The sequence below is a fragment of the Telopea speciosissima genome, chromosome 5 (genome assembly GCF_018873765.1).
Source record: "Telopea speciosissima isolate NSW1024214 ecotype Mountain lineage chromosome 5, Tspe_v1, whole genome shotgun sequence".
NCBI lineage: Eukaryota > Viridiplantae > Streptophyta > Magnoliopsida > Proteales > Proteaceae > Telopea > Telopea speciosissima.
The window spans coordinates 3,112,711-3,133,751 of NC_057920.1; the positions used below are offsets into that span (position 1 = coordinate 3,112,711).

Below are 21,041 nucleotides of genomic sequence, written 5' to 3' on the forward strand. Positions count from 1 at the left end.
ACCGATTGCGTTAGACAGAAAGACCAGGGATTCGTACTTTGGCCACTATGCCAGAGTCTGTGTTGATGTTGATGCCTTGGTCCCCAGGGTTGATGATGTTTACGTGGAAAGGAAGCAGGAGGGCTCACCGGAGTTGTTTGTGTTTAAGCAGACTGTCTTATATGAGGACCCTCCCACGCGATGTACACGTTGTCACCGGTATGGGCATCGGCAAGAAGCCTGCCCAAACAAAGATGCTGAAAGAGATGAGAAGGTGGGAGTCCCGGGTGCGAACTACGTGGATGAGCAGCCACATGATGGAAGGTCTAGGCGAGATGTCACGGCATGCAGAGAGAGACGTCAACTCTTCAAACTCTGAAAGAGGCGTGAACATGCGGGGGTCCTCAATCCCACCATCACGCAGCATCTCTCCAGCGCCTTCTAAGGAGGGTAGGAAACACGTGGATAATCCTGGGCTATCGGGAGAATCAATTTGAAGGGTCTTGGACTCTGTGGAATCCACCCCCAGGTATGATGCAGCTGATAATGAGGAGATTGCCATGGCCGACAAGGACTCTTCGCCAACAGACGTCGATCACTTGGATGGGTCTTTGGGTCGAGCCATGGACCTGGTCCAACAAGAGTTGGTGCCTAGCCCGAGCCACGAGCGAACTGAGGAAGGGAGGCTGAAGGAGAATCAAGACTGTGCATGGGTTTCGACGGAGGATGATGGGAGAACAGTGGTGATACACCATGCAGGTTCTGGCAATGCAGCCACTGATATGGAGACCACCCCATTTACGAAAGTGAGAAGGAGACATGAGAACTACATCCAACAAGCCAATATTGTGGCTGGGGGTGCGACGTCGCGGGCGCGGCACAATGGAGGTAGCCATGGTAGAGAAGGAGTTGCAGGCCTCTCCTAGGCAGGATGACCGAGGCGCTGGCCTCAGTGCATCTCTCTAAATCGATGAAACGCATTTTTTGGAATATACGTGGGTTGGGCAACCCACGAGCTCGAGCACACCTTCGTTTGCTAATGAGGAGTACATCCCCTGATATCATGTGCCTTGCGGAGCCTAAGATCAGTGTTGAAAGGTGTCCGATAAGGTTAATGACCAGGCTTGGAATGAATGCTGATTTCCTATACAACAACAGGTCAGAGGGAAGCCCCAATATATGGGTTTTTTAGAAGTAGGGCTCTCCACGCCCGAGTGTATTAATGGAATCAGACCAGCAAATCACTCTTCAGGTCGAGAATAGTGGGGTGAAGAGTGTCCTCTCGGTGATACATGCCAGCTGCTTCAGGGCGACACAACGGCAGATTTGGATAGATCTGGTATCGCTGGCAGGAATTCAGTGCCCATGGTTAGTGTTGGGTGATTTTAACGCTTACTTATATGCGGAGGAGAAGAAGGGTCCAGGAAGATTCAACACGGGGTCTGCTGAAAAGTTCGCAACTACGGTGAGCGAGGCCAAGCTCACTCCAATCCTGGCAGTGGGTAGCAAGTTTACCTGGTCCAACCACAGGAGAGTGGGGAATGTTCGTGCAGTGCTGGATCGTAGCTTTGGCAACGACTCTTAGCAGAATGACCAGTATAGTGACTGTGTGCAGCAAGTCATGGTGAAGGGGTCATCTGATCACTCACCCATTTTTGTGCATTGCAAAGCCGTGCCCCGGCCGAGTAACGTCCCGTTTCGGATGTAGAGGTTCTGGGCGGAGCATGAGGAGTTTCGATGGTTTTTAGGGAAATCATGGGCTGAACCGGTACAAGGATCCCCTATGTTCGTGGTAGCTACAAAGTTAAAACGACTGAAACACCCCCTCAGGGAATGGGCGAGGAGGACGTTCCCACATGTGGACAAGGAAGTTGCAAGAGCTAAGGCATGCCTTGATGAAGTGCAGCATGAAATTGAGGCAATAGGAAACACAGATGAGTTATTTGCTCGTGAGCTGCATGCTAGGCAGGACTATGACAAAACAGTAATTTTACAGGAAAAGCTTTGGTGCGAAAAGGCCAGAGACAAATGGATCAGGTATGGAGATAGATGCTCTAAATACTTCCACCAATCTGCTAAGAGTAAGGCTACAAGGGGTGCAATTAGAGAAATAAAGAAGGATGACGGATCGGTGTTGACGGACTCAAAGGACATTGGGGATTACATGGTCTCCCACTTTGAAGGGTTTTTTAAAAGGGGGGAGTCCGAAAAAAGCCTGGATATTCTATCTGTGATTCCCACCTTGGTTACAGAAGCAACAATGAAGCGCTTGAAGCAATTCCGTCTGATGAGGAAATAAAAACAGCGGTGTTTGATCTAGACCCAGATAGCGCGCCTGGCCCAGATGGATACCCAGGTACGTTCTTTAGAGTATGTTGGGAGGAGGTGGGAAGAGATGTTTGCAGAAGTGTTCAAAGTTTCTTTGGGGGTGGTCACTAAGGGAGTTAACTGTAATTTCCTCAGTCTGGTTCCAAAAGTGGATAATGCCAACAAGGTAGGGCAATTTCGACCCATCTGCTTAGGGAATTTTTTCTTCAAGATAATTCCAAAAATTATGGCAACTAGGCTATCTGCAATCCTGTACAAGCTAATTTCAGAGGAACAAGGTGCTTTCCAGAAGGGCAAGATCATTTTTGAAAGCATTGGAGTCGCCTCAGAGCTAACAAATTTAATGGCTATGAAGTGTAGGGTTGGAGGACTTGGCATGAAGCTAGACATTCAAAAGGCTTTTGACACTCTGGATTGGGGGTACCTGTTTGATGTGCTTGCTGCTTTCGGGTTCTCTCAAGTGTGGATTTCTTGGATCCATCAGATTATGCTCTCTACCAGGATTTCAGTATTGATTAATGGCGGGCTGGTTGGATTTTTTGGAGTGGAAAGAGGACTCAGGCTGGGGGATCCCCTCTCTCCCCTGTTATTCATTCTTGCGGAAGAGGTGTTGTGCCATGGGCTAACAGCACTGAGAAATAGAGGATGGATTCATTCACTCCAGGGGCCACGACAGGTAAATACACCCACGCATCTGCTTTATGCTGACGAACTGTTTATTTTCATGAAAGCAGATTTGCGAAGTGTGAGGAGGATAAAGCAATTCCTAGAGACATATGGTACTTACTCAAGTCAGCTGATAAATCTAACCAAGAGTAAAGTATTCATGGGGCAAATCACTGCGGCGCGAAGGCACAGATTAGCGGCTACTTTACAAATTCCTATGTGTTCGTTCCCCACAAGATACTTAGGGGTGGAACTATCAAGAGGGAGGGTGAAAAGGGAGCTGACGATGCCGCTAATGGACCAGTTCAAAAAGAGACTAGCCACATGGAAAGGCCGCCTGCTGTCAAGGGTAGGCCGAGTTGAACTTGTTAGATCGGTTATGGGGAGTATTCCAGTCCATAACTTCTCAACATACCTATGGCCGAAATCAGCAACTGATGAAATGGAAAGATGCATTTGTAATTTCATATGGGCGGGTGAGGCGGAAAAAACAAAGGGGATCACGGTTGCCTGGAACAAACTCTACAAGCCAAGGAAAGAAGGGGGACTGGGAATCAGGTGATTAAGTGACATAAATTTAGCCTTAATTGCAAAGCTGGCATGGACTATAAAGACAAGGAAATCATCCTTCGGCAGCCTTTTTGTGGGGTAGATTTCTGAAGCACGATGGAAGCCTGAAGAGATCGGTAGGAGGTTCAACAATATTGCCTGGTCTATGAAGGGTTTGGAATTTTGTTAGCTCTGCAGAACGATGGGTAATTGGGAATGGAGAATCCATTAATTTCTGGTACGACAAGTGGGTGGAGAACAAAAGCATCAAAGATTTGCTGCAACCGACCAGGATCCCTCGCAGATTATCAGCCACAGTTGCTGATTTCCTAACGGACGAAGGATGGATACTGCCAACGGTGGAAGAGCCAAACTTACAGGGTGTCTTTGCAATAATACAGGGCATGAGAGTTATAGCGACAGCCACGCCTGACTACTGCACTTGGGCTCACACATTGTCAGGAACTTTTACAGTAAAATCAGCATGGCACGCACTAAGGGCTAAGTCCAACGTCCCTCAGTGGTACTGGGCAGTATGGACTCCTAACGTGCTGCCTAGAGTCTCAGTGTTTGGGTGGCGGATGGCTCACAGCGCACTACCCATGGACGAGAATGTCAAGGGCAGAGCAATCCCACTCGCTTCTAGATGTGACCTCTGTCGTGCTGCGTGTGAATCAAGAACCCATATCTTCTTAGAATGCAGCTTCTCCGTACAGGTATGGCAAGAGTTACTCTCTACATTCAATATGATACGAACAGGGAACAGGGAAGGAAAGAAATTAAGTTGCAGAAGGAGAAGGGGAAGGGAAAATACCACTTCGAGGGTGGAGACCTCCTAGAACAGAGATAAGAGAAGAGATTTTGATTAATTCTTGGATACCTCTACATGACCTTCATTCCTCCATTTATAACAACCATTTATCCTCTAATTACCCAACTGCCCCTAGCAGACTAACCCAATACAAATTACCCATCTACCTCTAAATGATTAACCCAACACAGTAATCCATCTATCTATGACTATCTATGATCATAACATTGCCAACCCCTTCAGAGAACCTTGTCCTCAAGGTTCAGCCGCAGATAACTAGCGCACCGCAAACATGCCTCCCTAACACCAAACAAACCATAACCAAGAAGAGCTGCCCAAACAAAGCTGGATCGACACCAAAAAAGCACGCCATCCTCAACCAATCTATGAGCATGCATGAGTCCAGACCCAACTCAGCCCTCTGCCATCGACTTAACTGATTCAAGGCTGGTTTAAAACCAGCAATAACAAACACGTGGCAAGGGTAATATGGCCACACATTCCTTCTTCTTTCTTTTATTTCTATATTCCTATTACTTTCCACTCTCTTTCTTTTCTCTCTCTTACAACTTTGGAAAAAGCATCATTTCACTTGAAGAGTGGAGCAAAGAAAGTGGTTATATCAGCTCCATTAGCTAATGCGCCTATGTTCGTTGTGGGAGTAGATGAGAAGACATACAATCCTGGCATGAACATTGTTTCTAATGCAAGCTGTAATACCAACTGTCTTGCTCCTCTTGCTAAGGTTGTCCATGAGGAGTTTGGTATCGTTGAAGCTCTCATAACAACTGTACATTCAACTACAGGTTTCTCTCTCTCTCCAAATAGCACCCATCACAAGAGAAGAACCAGATGGTCAGCACCAAATTTTGGAAGATAATAAAATACCAACACACCTGGAACACAACTGTCGCTTGCGGAGAAGGGCTGAGAAGTGGATTAAGACCCTGAAATTATGGTGATCTGGATCAAGTTGCAAACACCGCTGGGGAAGAGAAATAAACTTGAGGATACCAATCGCCTGAATTTCACTAATGAATGCGAAGAAAATCTCAGTTTGCTTAAGAATAAAAGCAAAACAAAGGAAGAAGGAAACGATAGGCCTCTGAATCTGAAGATTCCGGCAAGGGAGACGGCGATCTCAGGGAGCCTAGTAAACTCCGCTTACAAGCCTTGGTTCCTCCGCGTTTTTCATTTCCCCTTATTCGGTCCCAACTCCCAAGTCTCCCAACTACTGTACAACTAAGCCAATTGAAGGAATTCCAAGGTTTCGTTGCTCTAAGTTGCAGCGATCTGGTTTCGCGGATCCAAGGTGCAGTGGACTTGTTTAGCTACAGACAAAACTCTCGCAGCAAAGGAACCGGTATTCCTGCTCCGGCAGAAGCTCAAATGAGGTGGTGGCTCCGGTGGCGGCCGAAGTTGCCGGTTCTTGAGGTCTCGGTCACCAGGATCCCACGATCGACGCACAAGAGCAAGATCTCGCTAGTTTCCAAGATCTTGATCGCCAAGGCTCCATGACTGAACCGGGAAGGGGGGAAAACAGAGGTGATGGAACACCAACTCGTCCCTGTTGTTCCGCGATCGATCACCAGTGTGGTAGCTGCGCTCTGTCGTCGACAAACGCATGCCACCTTCGTCGTCGCCCTGACTTCCATTTTTCCTCGATCGAACACCATACTGGCCCTAATTGGTGGATTTGGGTCTTGACCGTCGGAATCCCATGATCCCAAAATCAGAAAAGGGATCCAGATCTTTTCTCTCCCTTTCGTGTCGTGATTTTGGTCGATAAGCACAAACGGGTATGAATACTTGCCTGGATTAAAGGGTCACAGAACCTGCTCGATGCCGATGGTGCGAATTGCCATATCTGTAGAGAAATCCAGGGGAAGCCTGAAGGATTGTGATGTTGCACAGAATACGATGGAGGGTTGTGATGGAGCTCGGCATGACGGTAATGAACAACCTTCAGAGAACTGCGACGCAACAATCAGATGCTGGTCGATGGTTCTTGCGTCGGTTGTTTCGTCTCCGGCTGAATCTGGTCGACTCAACCGATAAGAGGGTAGACAGTATTCAAGATGTCGGAAGTCGGATCCGATGCCACGAGCGCTGAAACCAGTGGGGTTTGGTTCAAGGCAGCCGGAACCAAAGCCGTGGAGTCGGCATGTGCATCGTCATGCTCCCTGGGAATCGACACACCTTCACCTTCCACTATGTCAAGATAGTAGATCCGCTCGAGCTCGGTGGCGATTGCAGTCTCAAGAAAATTGAGGAGCAGCGATGTCGGATCGCGTTGTTACCAATAAAGAAAAGAACGGATCAAACTGTTGTAATGAGAGAACAGACCCATGGGGATTAAGGGAATGAAAGAGGAGGGGCAAAGAAATGGTAATGGAATGGTAGGGGGAGGTTCAATGAAAGCACCAATGATACGAACAGGGAACAGGGAAGGAAAGAAATTAAGTTGCAGAAGGATAAGGGGAAGGGAAAATACCACTTCGAGGGTGGAGACCTCCTAGAACAGAGATAAGAGAAGAGATTTTGATTAATTCTTGGATACCTCTACATGACCTTCATTCCTCCATTTATAACAACCATTTATTCTCTAATTACCCAACTACCCCTAGTAGAGTAACCCAATACAAATTACCCATCTACCTCTAAATGATTAATGCAACACAGTAATCCATCTATCTATGACTATCTATGATCATAACACAATATGACATGGAGTGGCTTCCCCACAATGGAATTGCTCTTCTCATGGTGGAAAAGGAAAATGAAGGTGGTGAACCTCCCAACTTTAAGGAGAGACCTGCTGGTAATCACATGCCAACAGTTGTGGCTAGAACGCAACAGGCGTCGATATGAAAGGGGTAGTAGATCTGTGACACAAGTGATAACGTTGTGTGTCAATGAGGTGAAGAGCTGCGCCCAGGCCAAAGAAGTTCAAGTGAAGACCGTGAGTGACCTCCTATTGGCAAGAAGATTTTAGGTTGCTATAAAGGCACTCCCAACTCAAAAAATATTGGAGGTTAAATGGAAAAAGCCACCACCAGGATGGTGGAAACTCAATATCAATGGGTCTTCAATAGGGAATCCTGGCCATTCAGGTGCGGGTGGGGTTATTCGAAATCATATTGGAGCTGCAGTTAGATGCTACGCTGCCTACAAGGGGATAGGAACAAATTACATGGCAGAATTTTCAGCTTTCATTGAAGGCATCAAGGAAGCCCGCGGGTTACAGATACCCAAATTATGGATTGAGTCAGACTCGGCAGCAGTAGTTACTTCAGTTCTCGCTGAAAAAATGCCATGGTACTTTCTCCAAGCATGGTGGGAAGTGAAGACATACCTTGAATCCATCCATTGGCGAATCACCCACTGCTATCGGGAAGGAAATTCAGCAGTAGATGCATTAGCCAATAATATTGCAGCGAAGACAAGGAGCATAGAAAGGTGGAATGATACCCCATCGCTCATAGCAAGAATAATAGAGTGGGAAGCAAAGGGCCGTCCATACTACAGATTCACTTAGTATGCCTCTTCAAAGAGGATTTGCTGGCTGGGGCATAGTCTGAATTACAGACTAATTCTAGCTAAGATTGCTTCAACTTTATTGTATCATTATCTTACTTTTTAAATTAATATACCTTGCTGACCTTTAGCAAAAAAAAAAAATACATTTAATATTGTAATGTGTTCTAAATTCTAACTCAATTATAGCAAAGGATGATGAGTGAATAGATTCTGCCTTCCACTTAAATCACTATTTGGAGAAAAACAACTAATAAAAATCAGGTATAAGAAGGGTTATAGCTAGCCTTCAATAGAAGACCAAGCTGAGAAGAATTTAGCAGCAGAGGTTCTTGCAGAACCACTCTGGGGAAACAACTGCTCTGAACTATTTTCGCCAGCAGATGGTCATATCAGTGCTCGCCAAAACAAAAAAAATAACTTCACTCTGCTAATCTATTTTAGTTATTTAGATTTTGGTTACTATTCATTAGTTCCCACTTAACTTCTGGTTTTGGATTTTAGACAAAAATTGGGATTTACTCACGAACACAATTTCTTATAAATCTGAGTTTGTCTTGCAGACAACTTTTGATTTTTCGCCTATTTTATAAATCCAAAATCATGGATTATTCAAGGATTCTAGAATCTGATCCTTGTAATCTCCTTAGAATCTCAGATTATAACAATCAGAACCGTAGACAAACGAGGTTTTCTTATGATTCCTAATTATCTCCTCCAGTTCTCTGCCCGGCCTAATTCCCTGGCGCCTCTAATAAGAAGAGAGGGGGGGGGGGGTGGGTGGACCCCATCTGAGCAAAGTGTTCAGATAAGGGTAAGATGGTAATTATGCACCCACCTTGTTAGAGGCACTGAGGTACTCGTCTGGGCAGAGAACTATAGGGGATGTAGATCCCTTTCCTATAGTTATTGCCAAGTTTTCTTTTTCTGAACTTGTTAAGAAACTTCGCTAAGTACTTCTCCAACAGTATAGTCTGAAATTCTGAATCCAAAAGACATTTCATATATCGTTTGCCATGTGTTGTTTATTAGACACGTGTAAATTGAAATATGGAATTGAATTTCTGTCCGACCGCTTATTGTATGTTAGTGCTTCCCTTTGTCTATCTCTCTCCTCCTACACTAGGGTTAAATATGTTATTTCATACGAGAAAGAAGATAGATAGACAAAATGAGCTGGCAGCATTCTCTTCCCTTAGAAATATTTCTTAGTTGTACATACAAGGTGGTGAATATGCATGAAATGGGACACATACATCGTTAAGATGGATTTCTTTTGACTCTTCTTATTGCGATTTAAGGGCAGGGAAGGAAAGAGAAGTCAAATTAATTTTGACAAGAAAAAATATGGCAAGTTTTACAATCATAATGAAATTTTTTTTATAAGAATTGAATTTTTCTTCATCCATGTTGAAGGAGGAATCCTTTTACTAATGACCATCATTTCATTTGGATGGGACTTGGGAACAATGACTTGCCAGTTCCCCTTCTTTTCGATATGCCTTCAAGTGTTAAATAATCAGTAATCTTATTTTTAACCCTCTTGGCTGGTGTAATATGCTTTCTTTTTAAATGAGGGAAAATCTTGTCATTTCACATGTATCATCAAAAAAAGTGCAAGATAGTGACGGTTCTTGAGAATCACATGATGGTAAATCTCTTTCAAATTATTTTGAAAACCCTTTTACATTAACTTAAAGAAATTTTGAGAATAAGATGAGGAATAATCAAAAGAGCCTTTAGTAATTATACTTTTCAAATATAATATTTAAGGAAAAAGATCTCTACTTAGTGGTGTTTCCTACGCTCTCTCACAAGGCATCGTGAAATGACACCTTTACCCCCTGGGTAGATACTCAGACGTGCTCTCCCATTGACCCAAGCGCTTGTGTAAAGACCATGCGACCAAGTAAAGATCTCTTACTTATTTTACTCTTCAAATCAAAGAGATTTGATTACAAAGTAAACTATAATTTAATAACCAATAATAGAACTTCCACTTTAGTAGTGATGTATGTTTCCCATCCTTTCCATTTTATTTCCCTTGCAAGCATACAGAGCCTTTGGAAATCATCTACACTAAATTCGGATAGTTCGACCATCACATGATCAACTATATATATTGTTTTTGGATATTCCTGCATATGAGAAGTAACAAGAAGTTTACAAAATGAAGCAGGTCCTAAATTCATTTTGGTACCATACGAATCCAAAGGGAAGCAAAATCATTTCTATCATGACTGTGTGACTCTTATCATATTTGGTAATTATAATTTTTTCGAATGTAAAAATTATTTTATCTTTTAAATCAAATAAATTTGGTTGTATTCAATAATCAAATTTGAAATACGAAAGAGGGTTTCCTACAAGTATAGTGTAACAAAGAATTTACACACTACAATCAATGAGGGATTGGAAAATGATATCATTCATATAGGACCCACTTGATCAAAATAGGAAAGAGAAATATCAATATGGATCCCACAATTTTATGAATTAATTATATCATAATGGGACGAGAGTACATAATACAAAAATTTCTACTTAAATATTGATTTGATTTCACTTCCCTTACCTTTTAATTTATTTCTCTTGTAACTAAACAGAACCTTTGCATTCCTTGAATTGGGTTTATTTAAATCTTGCAGGATTGCTAGGAAGGGAGAGCGCTGTGTCCACAGCTTGGTCCAGGCAAAGGAAACTGAGAAGACCAAAGACTCCAGGGGTAAGGCAAAGAAAGGGGAGAATAAGTCTGAAACTTATTGGTTTCCTCATCCACGTAATGGTATATACTATCCTGAAGGACATGAATGGGTGATGGATGATGTTCCTGCTGGAGCAGCTTCTTTCACTTATACTCACTGGTTTAGGAGCATTGAAGGAGTTGATTAAGCATCCCTATATTCCTCCCTATGGTCATCCATCTTTCTGGAAATTAGTAATAAAGTTGCTTTCCTTTTATCCAAACACAAGTGTTGGAGCATTTAGTGCTGATTTCATGCAGATGTTGTCTTATGTTAAAATATATTATCAATAAAAACCATGTTTTATTATTTTATTGACTTTAAGAAAGCTGGAAGAAATTTTTCCACTTATGGTTAAAAGGTATAGTAGGTTCTTTGCAACCCCCTACCCAAAAAAAAAGGAAAAAAGATAGGTTGTTTGTTAGTGATTGCAACTTTGTGATTTTGAAAGTTTCATCTAAGAGTGTCAATTGGTTGATTTGGTTTAATTGTGATCAAGTTGAGTTGGTTTCGATTTGTTGTTGGTCAATCCGAAACCAAACCATTAAAGAAGTTTTTTATTTTTGTCCGATTTCTTATTAGTTTGGAATAACTGGGTTACTATTGGATTCGATTCGATCCGTTCTAGTTTCAGATTTAAATGTATACAAAGTTATCTTGTGTAATTAAGGGCGATGTGCCTAACTTTCTATTTGCTTAGTGGTTTATTGGTTTTCTTCTCATAAAAAAATCTAATAAAATAATTTTGTTCTATAAAAAGGGTGTACCTAATCCACGAGGCTCCCACCAATGCAGGGTCTGGGGAGGGTCATAATGTACGCAATCTCTTACCCTTGCTTTAGCAAAGAATTTTGATCTATTAACATTATTAATTAATCGAAAAGAGACCCCGCAATGTAGGAATGAGATTTCTTTTACATACCCTCTCACATAATGAGCCATGGGATCCACATTGACATTATCTTTCCTCTCACAAATTTTGGATCCCTATTAAACAAATCCATCTCCCACCCTCTCACTTGGGGCAATTTTCCATCGCCATTGTGGGAGACCGCTACCCATAAAACAAGATAGGTTTTTATATGGGGTTTGACACATAAATTAGCACACCAAGCTAGGAGAACTATAAGCAGTGTGTATATTTCATCGATGACTTTTTAGACATGTTATTTCTAGTTCTAAAGTTCATACAATTTTATATGAGGAGGTAGTCAATCATACACAGCAGATTCTCTCATCAACTCCATCAAATAGGGGGAGAGTGTTTATGTCATTTTGGATGAACATTTATGTCGTGTATGAAAACTTTTGCCATTTTATATTTCCATAGAGGAAAAAAAAAATCTTAGCTGACTAGGCATTGGATAAGATTTGGATAAAAAATTCCTTTCAAAGGTGGCGGGATCAGATGACTTTTTAGCCAAGGTGAGGAGATTCCTCCTTCACCGTGGGTGAAGAGAAACTCTATCCCCTCATCCTGCCTCGTACCTTCTTTGCCGGTGACGAAAGTCCGAATCAACCAACGGGACAGTGATTCTTTCGATCGCATATTCGCACTGGAATTCAAATTGCAGAAAGTAACAGCAGCAGCAGCAGCAGCCGCAGCAACAGAGAAGCTGATCGAAGGGATTTCTAAACGACGCAAGACGTAAAGATCGAAGCAAATCCTCTCGGAGGCCGATCATCATGCTCGTGGAGTAAGCGTGTTTGCTCCGTAACTGTCGATCTGCTCCTGTTTCCTGATTGCGATAGGCGGAACTCTCCGCCCTCTCCATCTATCTCGGAGCTATTAGGATTTGAGATATAATCATAGTATTTATTACTTATAAGAACGAAAGCCTCTGTTTGCGAGTGGCCGTGGCAAAGCAAATATATATATTTAAAGTGCAGGGAAATCGGTGATCTTGGATGGCTTCGAATTTCGATCGGTGGGAGAAGGATCCGTTCTTCTCCGCGGCTGAGGAAGTTCAGGAATCTGCTGACAGGTAATTCAAAATTGGGATTTTCTTCTAATTATCTAGGGTTTTGATTAATTCTCTTTGCGTATAAGGATCATTAATATTCTCCCAATATCTGTTCTTTTTATTGATTGAAGGATGGAATCGGTTTATAGAACCTGGTTACACGAAACCAAGAACGCGTCGAACATCTGCGATATCGATGAGCTTCGCAGGGACCTACATACAACCCTTGGTACTGCCAAATGGCAGGTGGCTTTCACATCCCTTAGTTTCTGTTCTGAGATTAGGGTTTTCGAAACGTTGTTGACTTGATTGTTGAGTTTGTCACTGCAGTTGGAGGAGTTTGCACGGGCAGTCAGCTCGAGCTATGTTGATAGCTCTAGCTCGGCCGAAGATGGGAGAGCCAGGCACCGCCAATTTATTGTTGCTATCGAGTTTCGGATTTCTACGGTTGAGAACTCGTTGAAGGAATCAGTCGTCGCGGAAGGCAAGTCGACGTTGCCTTGGGTTCGTTTGGATGAAGGTGAACGGGATGAGCTTGCCTTGTTTCTCTCTGGACCTTTGGTAGGCAGGGCCACTCCCTCTGCTACGATTCCTGCTAGAGACGAAGAAGAAGGGAATTTGCAGGGAGCGCGTGGAGAAACAGTGTCTAGTTGGTCAAAGAATTCTTCGCATCCGGTTGAGTGGGGTTCACACGAGACTAAGGAGGATAGGTTTCACGGGCATCGGAGGACTGCAAGTGCCAGTCCTGACATTGATACCTGGAAGATTACAGTTGCCGAAGAGAATTCCCAAGGAAGTTCTTCTTCTGATGGCATGTATGATCTTCCTCCTCCTAGGGTATTCAGTTTTTCAGGGCTCCTCGGAGCCATGGAGCCCATTCCCAAGCTGAATTGGTCCAACAAGAATGGTTTCAGGAAATGGAAGGCTGGGGATCGTCGTCTGGCAACCGATGCTGTGCCATTACGGCCACAGCAGTTGAGTCGGGTGAGAGATTTTAAAATAAAAGTTCCTTTTTCAAGTTTGGCATTTACAGTTGTAGTTCTTGATTATTGTTTCTTCGGTATTTTCTCTTGTAATGGATCTTCCCCTAATTTCCTTCTTTTGCAGGGCATAAATGCTTGTTATGAAAGAAGTAAGAGTTGCCTTGATAGCTGTGACGAGTCTTATGATAAGCAGCTATATGGTTGGTTCGGAGCTGTTCAAAGACACTTTCAGAGGTCGCAATATCAAATCCAATACAGTCGGCCAATTCGAGTTACTTTTTGTGTTGCTGTCGTCCTTTGCCTGATTGGTAAGCTCTAAACTCTTTATATTTTATTTGTCAGATTTTTTACTCCCATGCTAAATGAATTATGGGCTTCTCACATTTCAATGTTTTAAAAGAAATGAAACATCGACGTGACAAAATTCACAAAACTACCGATTAATAGGGTGGATGAACACATAAGACGAAAGCAAGGAATTCTATGTGAACAAATTCTGGGTTTTCAACATTTACATGAAGTAACCTCAAATAATTTATAGCTACCCAAGAACATCAATGGTGCTTCCCAACTTGCCACCCATTCGGCACAGCTTGAGTGCCTTACATTTGCCTTCTCTTGTCATATATAACATCCAAACTATGGAATACCACTAAAATAAGAATAGGAAAAGTTTGCCTTATTGCCTTATATCATTGAGAATGGGTAAGCTCCAAATCCTTCCATTACTGGCTCTGCAGCCCCCATCTTTTCATCACAGGTCCAGCTAATGCTGCCATTCTTCATAGAATTTCTTGAAACTCCTATAGTTCAACCATGAAACTCTGCATAAGATTCAGAGAGCAAAACTTGTTTATCACTCCATTGTTGTCCGATCAAAACTTGTTTATTCATCTTAAAGCCCTAAGCCCCTAATCTTAAGCCCTATGAACCATACCCTTCAAATTCCTGCCCAATGACCATTGCTACCCTGTTTTGACCCCATAGCCAGAAGAAATGGAAGGAACTGGCAAGACCTCAAGAAACACCTCTCCACCAGCCATCACCTCCCCCCACCAAATTCTAGGCTCTGCACACTATCCCCCACTGCAAGTTCCAACCAGAATTAATCATTTTATGTAGAGATGAAATTAATTTTTCATGGTAGGAAGTACTATTTTTTGTAGTTATCGGTTTGTGGTAGGCAGTACTAGTTTTTTTGTAGTTATTGGGCCCGATAGATTGTTTACATATACTGATATACACGCTTGTGTTGAAGTAAACATCCAAAAGTGTTCTCATAATTGTATGAATATAAAAATAGGCTGCATTGATAAATGCATTGCTTGTTTATTCGGCATCAAGGAGAAGAGAAAGAAGACACTGCATCTTCTTCTTCTCCATATGGGTGTTATTTCCTTAATATTATAAGTCAAAGGAAAATAATCGTTAGTTTTATATGTGCCCCCTTACAAGTAAAGGTAACAACCTTTTTCATTTTTTTACACATTTGCCCCCTTTAAAATTACAACTAAGAAGAAAGATTACTGTAGTTTACATCTAAACCCACCCCTTTGTATATATAATGCCTCGACCTACTACGCACCACAATGACTTTGCCACAAACATAGTATGCTATTGATTGAATGTTGACAAATGATGGTTAAATTGGGGGATGTCAGTCCAGCAAGGTGGTCAAATCAGAAATGGCGAAATCTCAGTTTAAGATCTGTTTCAAACGGTGACTGGCTTTGGAATCCAAACTTAAAAAATATAAGAATAATAATGGTGGACCAGATGATCAAACCAAATGTAGCCACACTTATTGATATATATTTTTTCTTCAAGAAATCTATAATATGTTGTCAAATGCACTTAATCATAAGACCAATTATATCTACAATTGAACTATTATGTTGCAGGTCATTCTTTCAATAAAATTACATGTATTATATATATATATTGTGTGTTCATATTTCAACCCCAGCATTTGATTTACATTAAGGTAAAACCGTTCACATCATCTGGACTGGACAGTCACAAATATCAGACAGCTGACTGTTAGATTGAATGGTTTGACTGCCATTTTGTTTTCAATAACATTGTTATAAAGCATGTGTAATGCCAAGAGGCAAGCACAAGTTCCATTACATAATTAAAGAGTAAAAGTGTTAAACAGCTCATAAGTTAGTGCTTTCAGAGGGGGGGGGAGAGAGAGCATTATTCATATACTCATTCGTGCGGACTTCGTTGGAAATTTCTGTGGTCCTTTCATTTGTTCACTATTTATATACTCTGTTTTTACAGAAGAGGCATAACTTCCTGTTTTTGGATATGCCTAGCTACCTTAAGGACCTAGGCTTAAGGGTGTCAGTTTTGGACCAGAACTGGGAACCGCACCGGAACCGGCCCACTAGGAACCAGAACCGACCCATCAAATAGCTTATTTGTCCGGTTCCGGATCTACCATTTAGGAACCGGTAGAACCGGAACAAATTCACATCCTAACCCTATATAATGTATAATTCTTAAGATTCAAGACCATGAGAGCTATGGTCAAACCCTTTATTTTTTTTAGTCTTTCAATTTTGGCTGGTACCACTTGTCTCATATACTATTTTACCTAAGATTTGGCTGTAAATTTAAAAGTTCATTTGGGACTGCTAACTTAAGAACATAGCTTAAAATAATCCTAACTTATGACGGTGGTGGTGTTCCTACTTATTAATTAATTCAAAACAAGAGGTAATATAAACTAACTCTGTGATTTGAGGGAAAAAATGAAGCATATCTCACATGATTGAAATTAGTGTCATATTATAATATTATTAAATATATGAAGCATTTGTTAGGGAATTTTTTTTTTAAATGTTGGACTGCTTGGAACTCTAAACCGGAACCGGCCCACCCAATAATTAATGGTTCTGGATCTCAAGTTTGGAACCGATTAGCTTATTGGTCCGGTTCTGGTCCTGACCCCTTAGGGCTGGAACCGTTAAGGAACCGGACCAATAGCCCATAACCGGACCAATTGACACCCCCACCTAGGCTATTAGCTTCCTACCTAGAACAAGTTTGGTGAATTTGCCTTTGCTTGTCAAGCACCGGACTCCCCACTGATATTACAATAAAAGCTCTTGAGAACCATGTTTGTCTTTACATGGACCAAAATCCTTTTGATGTTCCAAATAGATGTTGTCATATGACCTTGGATCTTGTAAGCAGCTCAACTAGTAACTGTTTATTGTGATTTTTCTTGCATTCTCATACTGAGGGCCTTCTGCTTTTTTGCATGTTAATTTCATCAATCTTACTTTAAATTCATAGAATTCATTATCAGATTCTAGATTTCTGTTGAATCCTAGTGTCTCTTTTTCTCATAGAGTAGCATATAGTTTTAGTTTCTTGCATATTTGGTGTAGAGTCAAGTTCTAGGGACAGCATTCTGCAATTAATTCAGTCTTACTTGTCTCGAATCTGCCTGACCTGCATACATAATTTCCAGGAGTTGAGAACAAAATCTGCCAATTCTTATCAAGGCCTACTGTTGCTTGGCACCTAACTTAGTATGAATTGGTTGATTTGCCATTTTGAAGCCATTTTTATGAAAAGAATGCCATGATGTAGGTCAATACCATTTGGTATGAGTGGATTGACTAGTCAATTTTCATATTTTTGAGATAAATTGTTATGCACTATGCACGGGGCCAGAATAATGAGAATGCCAATGTTTTTTGCCTCTTAAAAAGATAAATAACATATGGTTTCATATCAATTAATGTTTTTTGCAAGTATGTAATAGCATGTTTCACAGGATCAATGTAGACTTTTGTACACTTAACACTTGGGATATAAGGACATGCAAGTCTCACTGAAGGAAGTTCTGCTTGTAGTAAAACTTCTCTTCTATAACAATCATGCACACACCCACTCAAGCCCTTTTGCTTTGTCTATTTGCTTATCCACTTGAAGACTTCCAGTTCAGGATATGTTCTGAGCATGTGGCAAACAAGGATGCAAACTGAATGAATATCTTTATGTGAAATATATACTCACCAGATTATATATATGCATAATGCATATTCTTTGCACTTACCATAGCATAAGTGTAATACTGCTTTTGATTTTATCTCTGCAGTGTTTCTTGCATGGAGTGCTGTCTAAGGAGACGAAAAGAATTTTCTTTAGACTGGATTTGCTAGTTGAAGGTAACATTTGGGGCGGGGCAGGGCAGATGAATGCTAGCAGTTTGGTGTTCTTTCCTCCGGCCACTGATCAATGCATTTTCTTGTTTTCTAGCATGCTCATATTCGAGAAGGTTCCATGCTCATGCATTGCTTGTATTCTATATGGGGTAAGCAGAGAAAAATTTGTTGATCTCAAGATTAAATGTGTATATATTTGTTATGAGCCAAGAAAAACTTATTGGAAAATATATTAAAGGTGGGCTAAATTGCTACCTTTGCTGTGCTTGCCACATTTGTGGAGCATTTATAAGAACATCACTTGTACAATTTGTTTACTAGTTCTATCCATAAACACACGCACACACTCTTCATGTATGAGTACACAAGAGAATTGGGATCTTCTCTCTGGGTTTTTTCTCTTTATTCAGAGGTACATCAGAGTTGTTACGTTCAGTCGGTTCGGTTCAGGCTAGGTTTTGACACCCCTAAATTGAAGAGCATTTTCAATGCTTTATCAATTCATTCGGTACAGTATAGAGGATCCCAAATACCTCGATCCAATTTAGTTAGAGTTAAATACGGAGACAATCTCTACACTCTTGAAACAAAAAGAAACTAACAATAATGTCGTAAAAACAAACAAGGACAAGAAGATCGCAACAAAGAATAGAAGATTACACATGGATGGAGAAATGGTATTTACAACTAGAATCATGGATGGTTATTATACAGAAAGGAGTAGAAATATGTCAATTGTCAGATTTCTTATAAAAGTAGAGTATTGACCTCTACCGTTGAGTGATTAAAGAAAAACACCTGACTCTTTGTCCTTGTAAGAATCGGGAATTCGAGATGATTTGGATTGGAACCTGTGGATATTGATTTCGGTCGATCAGAAGTGGTTGATCCATCAGGTATTTCTCTGATCGATTCGGACGGAATCTGGCTGGATCCGATCTAGATTTTTTTTTTAGTGTTGGGGGGTGGGGGGTTGTAAATGCAGATTTATACAAAAGAAGAATGCGTAAAGCTCATGAAAGTCAAACATTGCTCTTGGCTCTATGGATCAGAAGTAGACTAAACAGGCCAACACATCACGGACAGGGCCTTTTTTGTCAGGAAGTTAACTTAACTATGTTGTTAAACTCCCTTGGAACAAATAGAAAATTATAAGAATATCTGATTAGTAATGGTGCACCATTGAGACCTAGCTGTAGATAAGTTGTCACCTCCTTATTGTCTGTTTCAATAAGAAGTCGTTTGAAATGGTAAAAAATGGCTTCCATTAAAGTAGAACAGATTGCCACAGCGTCTACCACCATAAGCGTGAATTATTCCATTTCCTTAACCCCCAGAAGGGTAGCAGGAACATCAAGTGTAGCAACAAGAATTTTTTGAACTTGGTTGATGATTGTGACAGGTATAACCGAGAGACCCCCAGTCTTCGAGTTTTACAAGAGTCTGACTTCTGTGATCTTCTTTTATCCACAAGATTATTTGACATTTTTTCCTATTCTGGTTGAACCTGCCCGGTCTAATCTTTCGGTTTGATGGTTCAACGTAACCAATTGCAATTATTGATCTTTGACTGAGTGAATTGTTCAACAAATCTAATCAATATTTTTACATTATTTAAGATGTGTGCTAGATGATCCCACGCGTCAGGAGGCATGTTTAACACGTGTCTGCAGAAGGCCAGCTTACCATCTTACTCGACTGAGCCTACATATAGCTTAGCTACAAGTTCAAGTTCACCACCTGTGCAACAATTTAACCGAAGGAGCACAAAACACAGAGAGTAAGCGAAGAGAGAGAAAGAGAGAAAGAGAGAGAGAGATGGCAGAGCAGAGGGATCGGAAGGTGGAGAGAGGTGAAGAAGAGAGAAGACAGAAGGATTCAGTAGGAGAAGTAGATAAGGAAAAGCTGGTGGAAGGGCTGCCTATGGATAGTAGCCCTTACGTGAAGTATTCAGATTTGGAGGACTACAAGCGCAAAGGTTACGGCACCGAAGGCCATCTCGATACTGTGCCTGGGCGAGGTGCTGGCGGCACCGACGCTCCCACCCTCTCTGGTGGCGCAGTTGCCCAGGGGCGCCCGGATCAGCCCCGCTAGCTCTATGCCCCCGATCCCCTTCCATTCCATGCTTTGTTGTTGTTCTCTTTCTCTTCCACGTCAGTTCATGGAGAGATCCAGATCCAGAGAGAGAGAGAGAGAGCTCTGTAACATTGCCTGCTTTTCTTTCTTATAAAATAGAAATGTTTTACTAAGTTTTTTTCTGATAAGATAAGATGGTAAGCTCTTCTTTTTTAGATGGAGCGATATAACTAGGATCGGGTATACGTTTGGGGAAAACATTTCCAGCAAATCGGTCCAGCAGGAATTTTCCTGCTACCCGTAATCACAGTCGTCGAAATGGAATTTCATTCTGATTAAAAAAGGTTTTTGGAAATAATTACTTTTCCTTATGGGTTCGCAAAATGCCTCTTATTAGTATTTTTAATTAAACATCTATTTACAATTATCAGAAGGGTGTTGAGAATAGTCTTATACCGTTTACTTTGTCGTTATCTTGGATTGTTTTATATATACTAGTCAGGCCTCTTCACCTGGAAACCAAAAAAAAAAAAAGGAAACAGTTTTCTGTACGGGAGTGTGGCCTACATCAGTATTCCTATGTGTCTATCTCTCTCTTCCTTAAAATAAGGGCCAGAGGTGTCTATCTCTCTCCTCCTTAAAATAAGAGGGCAGAGATGTCTTTTCACATGAAAAGAAGAGAGAGAGATTCATGGGAGTGTTGGCGTAGGCCATACTCCAGAGCAGAGGATTTTTTCCCAAAAAAAAATTTTTGGTAAATCTTCGCCTGAAAACTTAAGTTTTGAATTTGTTGCCGTTAGAATTTGAACTACAGTACTTACAACAGAAACCTAGAGTTGAACAAGAGTGTTAAATCCGTGCCCAAAACCTGATTTAAAACCCGGTCTGACCACCGATCTGGTTTGAACCTTTTATGTAGAATCGGGAGCGGAGTACGCTCGTGAACTGTGGGCCATGATACTCAAGCCATCCCACAAGATTGTTGACCGTGACTCTGGAGAAATCGTTGAGGATAGGTACATCGATAGAGATAGGGGAAAGTTTATCTTCGAGGGTGTATTCTTAGAATTTCCTCATTCCGAGGATCCGCCCGGCCCTCGCCCGGTGTACCCGTTCCCACTTACAGATGATTGGGAGTAAGTTAATATCCTAATAACTCATGAGTATAAATACTAGAATGGGCTTAGGACCTGATGTTCCTTCTACTCATATTATGGGCC

General features: G+C 41.6%; 2 protein-coding genes across 2 annotated transcripts; both read left to right on the forward strand.

Moving 5' to 3' along the window:
• Window positions 1-12,441: 12,441 nt before the first annotated feature.
• Window positions 12,442-18,017, forward strand: LOC122660948. The gene is made up of 5 exons (XM_043856212.1): window positions 12,442-12,599; window positions 12,710-12,824; window positions 12,909-13,562; window positions 13,686-13,869; window positions 17,679-18,017. Exons 1-5 carry the CDS (start codon window positions 12,523-12,525, stop codon window positions 17,702-17,704), a joined length of 1,056 nt encoding a protein of 351 aa, XP_043712147.1. The 5' UTR covers window positions 12,442-12,522; the 3' UTR covers window positions 17,705-18,017.
• A 1,540-nt stretch (window positions 18,018-19,557) lies between these two features.
• Window positions 19,558-19,902, forward strand: LOC122662550. The gene has a single exon (XM_043858208.1). The coding sequence runs from the start codon at window positions 19,564-19,566 to the stop codon at window positions 19,837-19,839; it is 276 nt and encodes a 91-aa protein (XP_043714143.1). The 5' UTR covers window positions 19,558-19,563; the 3' UTR covers window positions 19,840-19,902.
• Window positions 19,903-21,041: the final 1,139 nt, after the last annotated feature.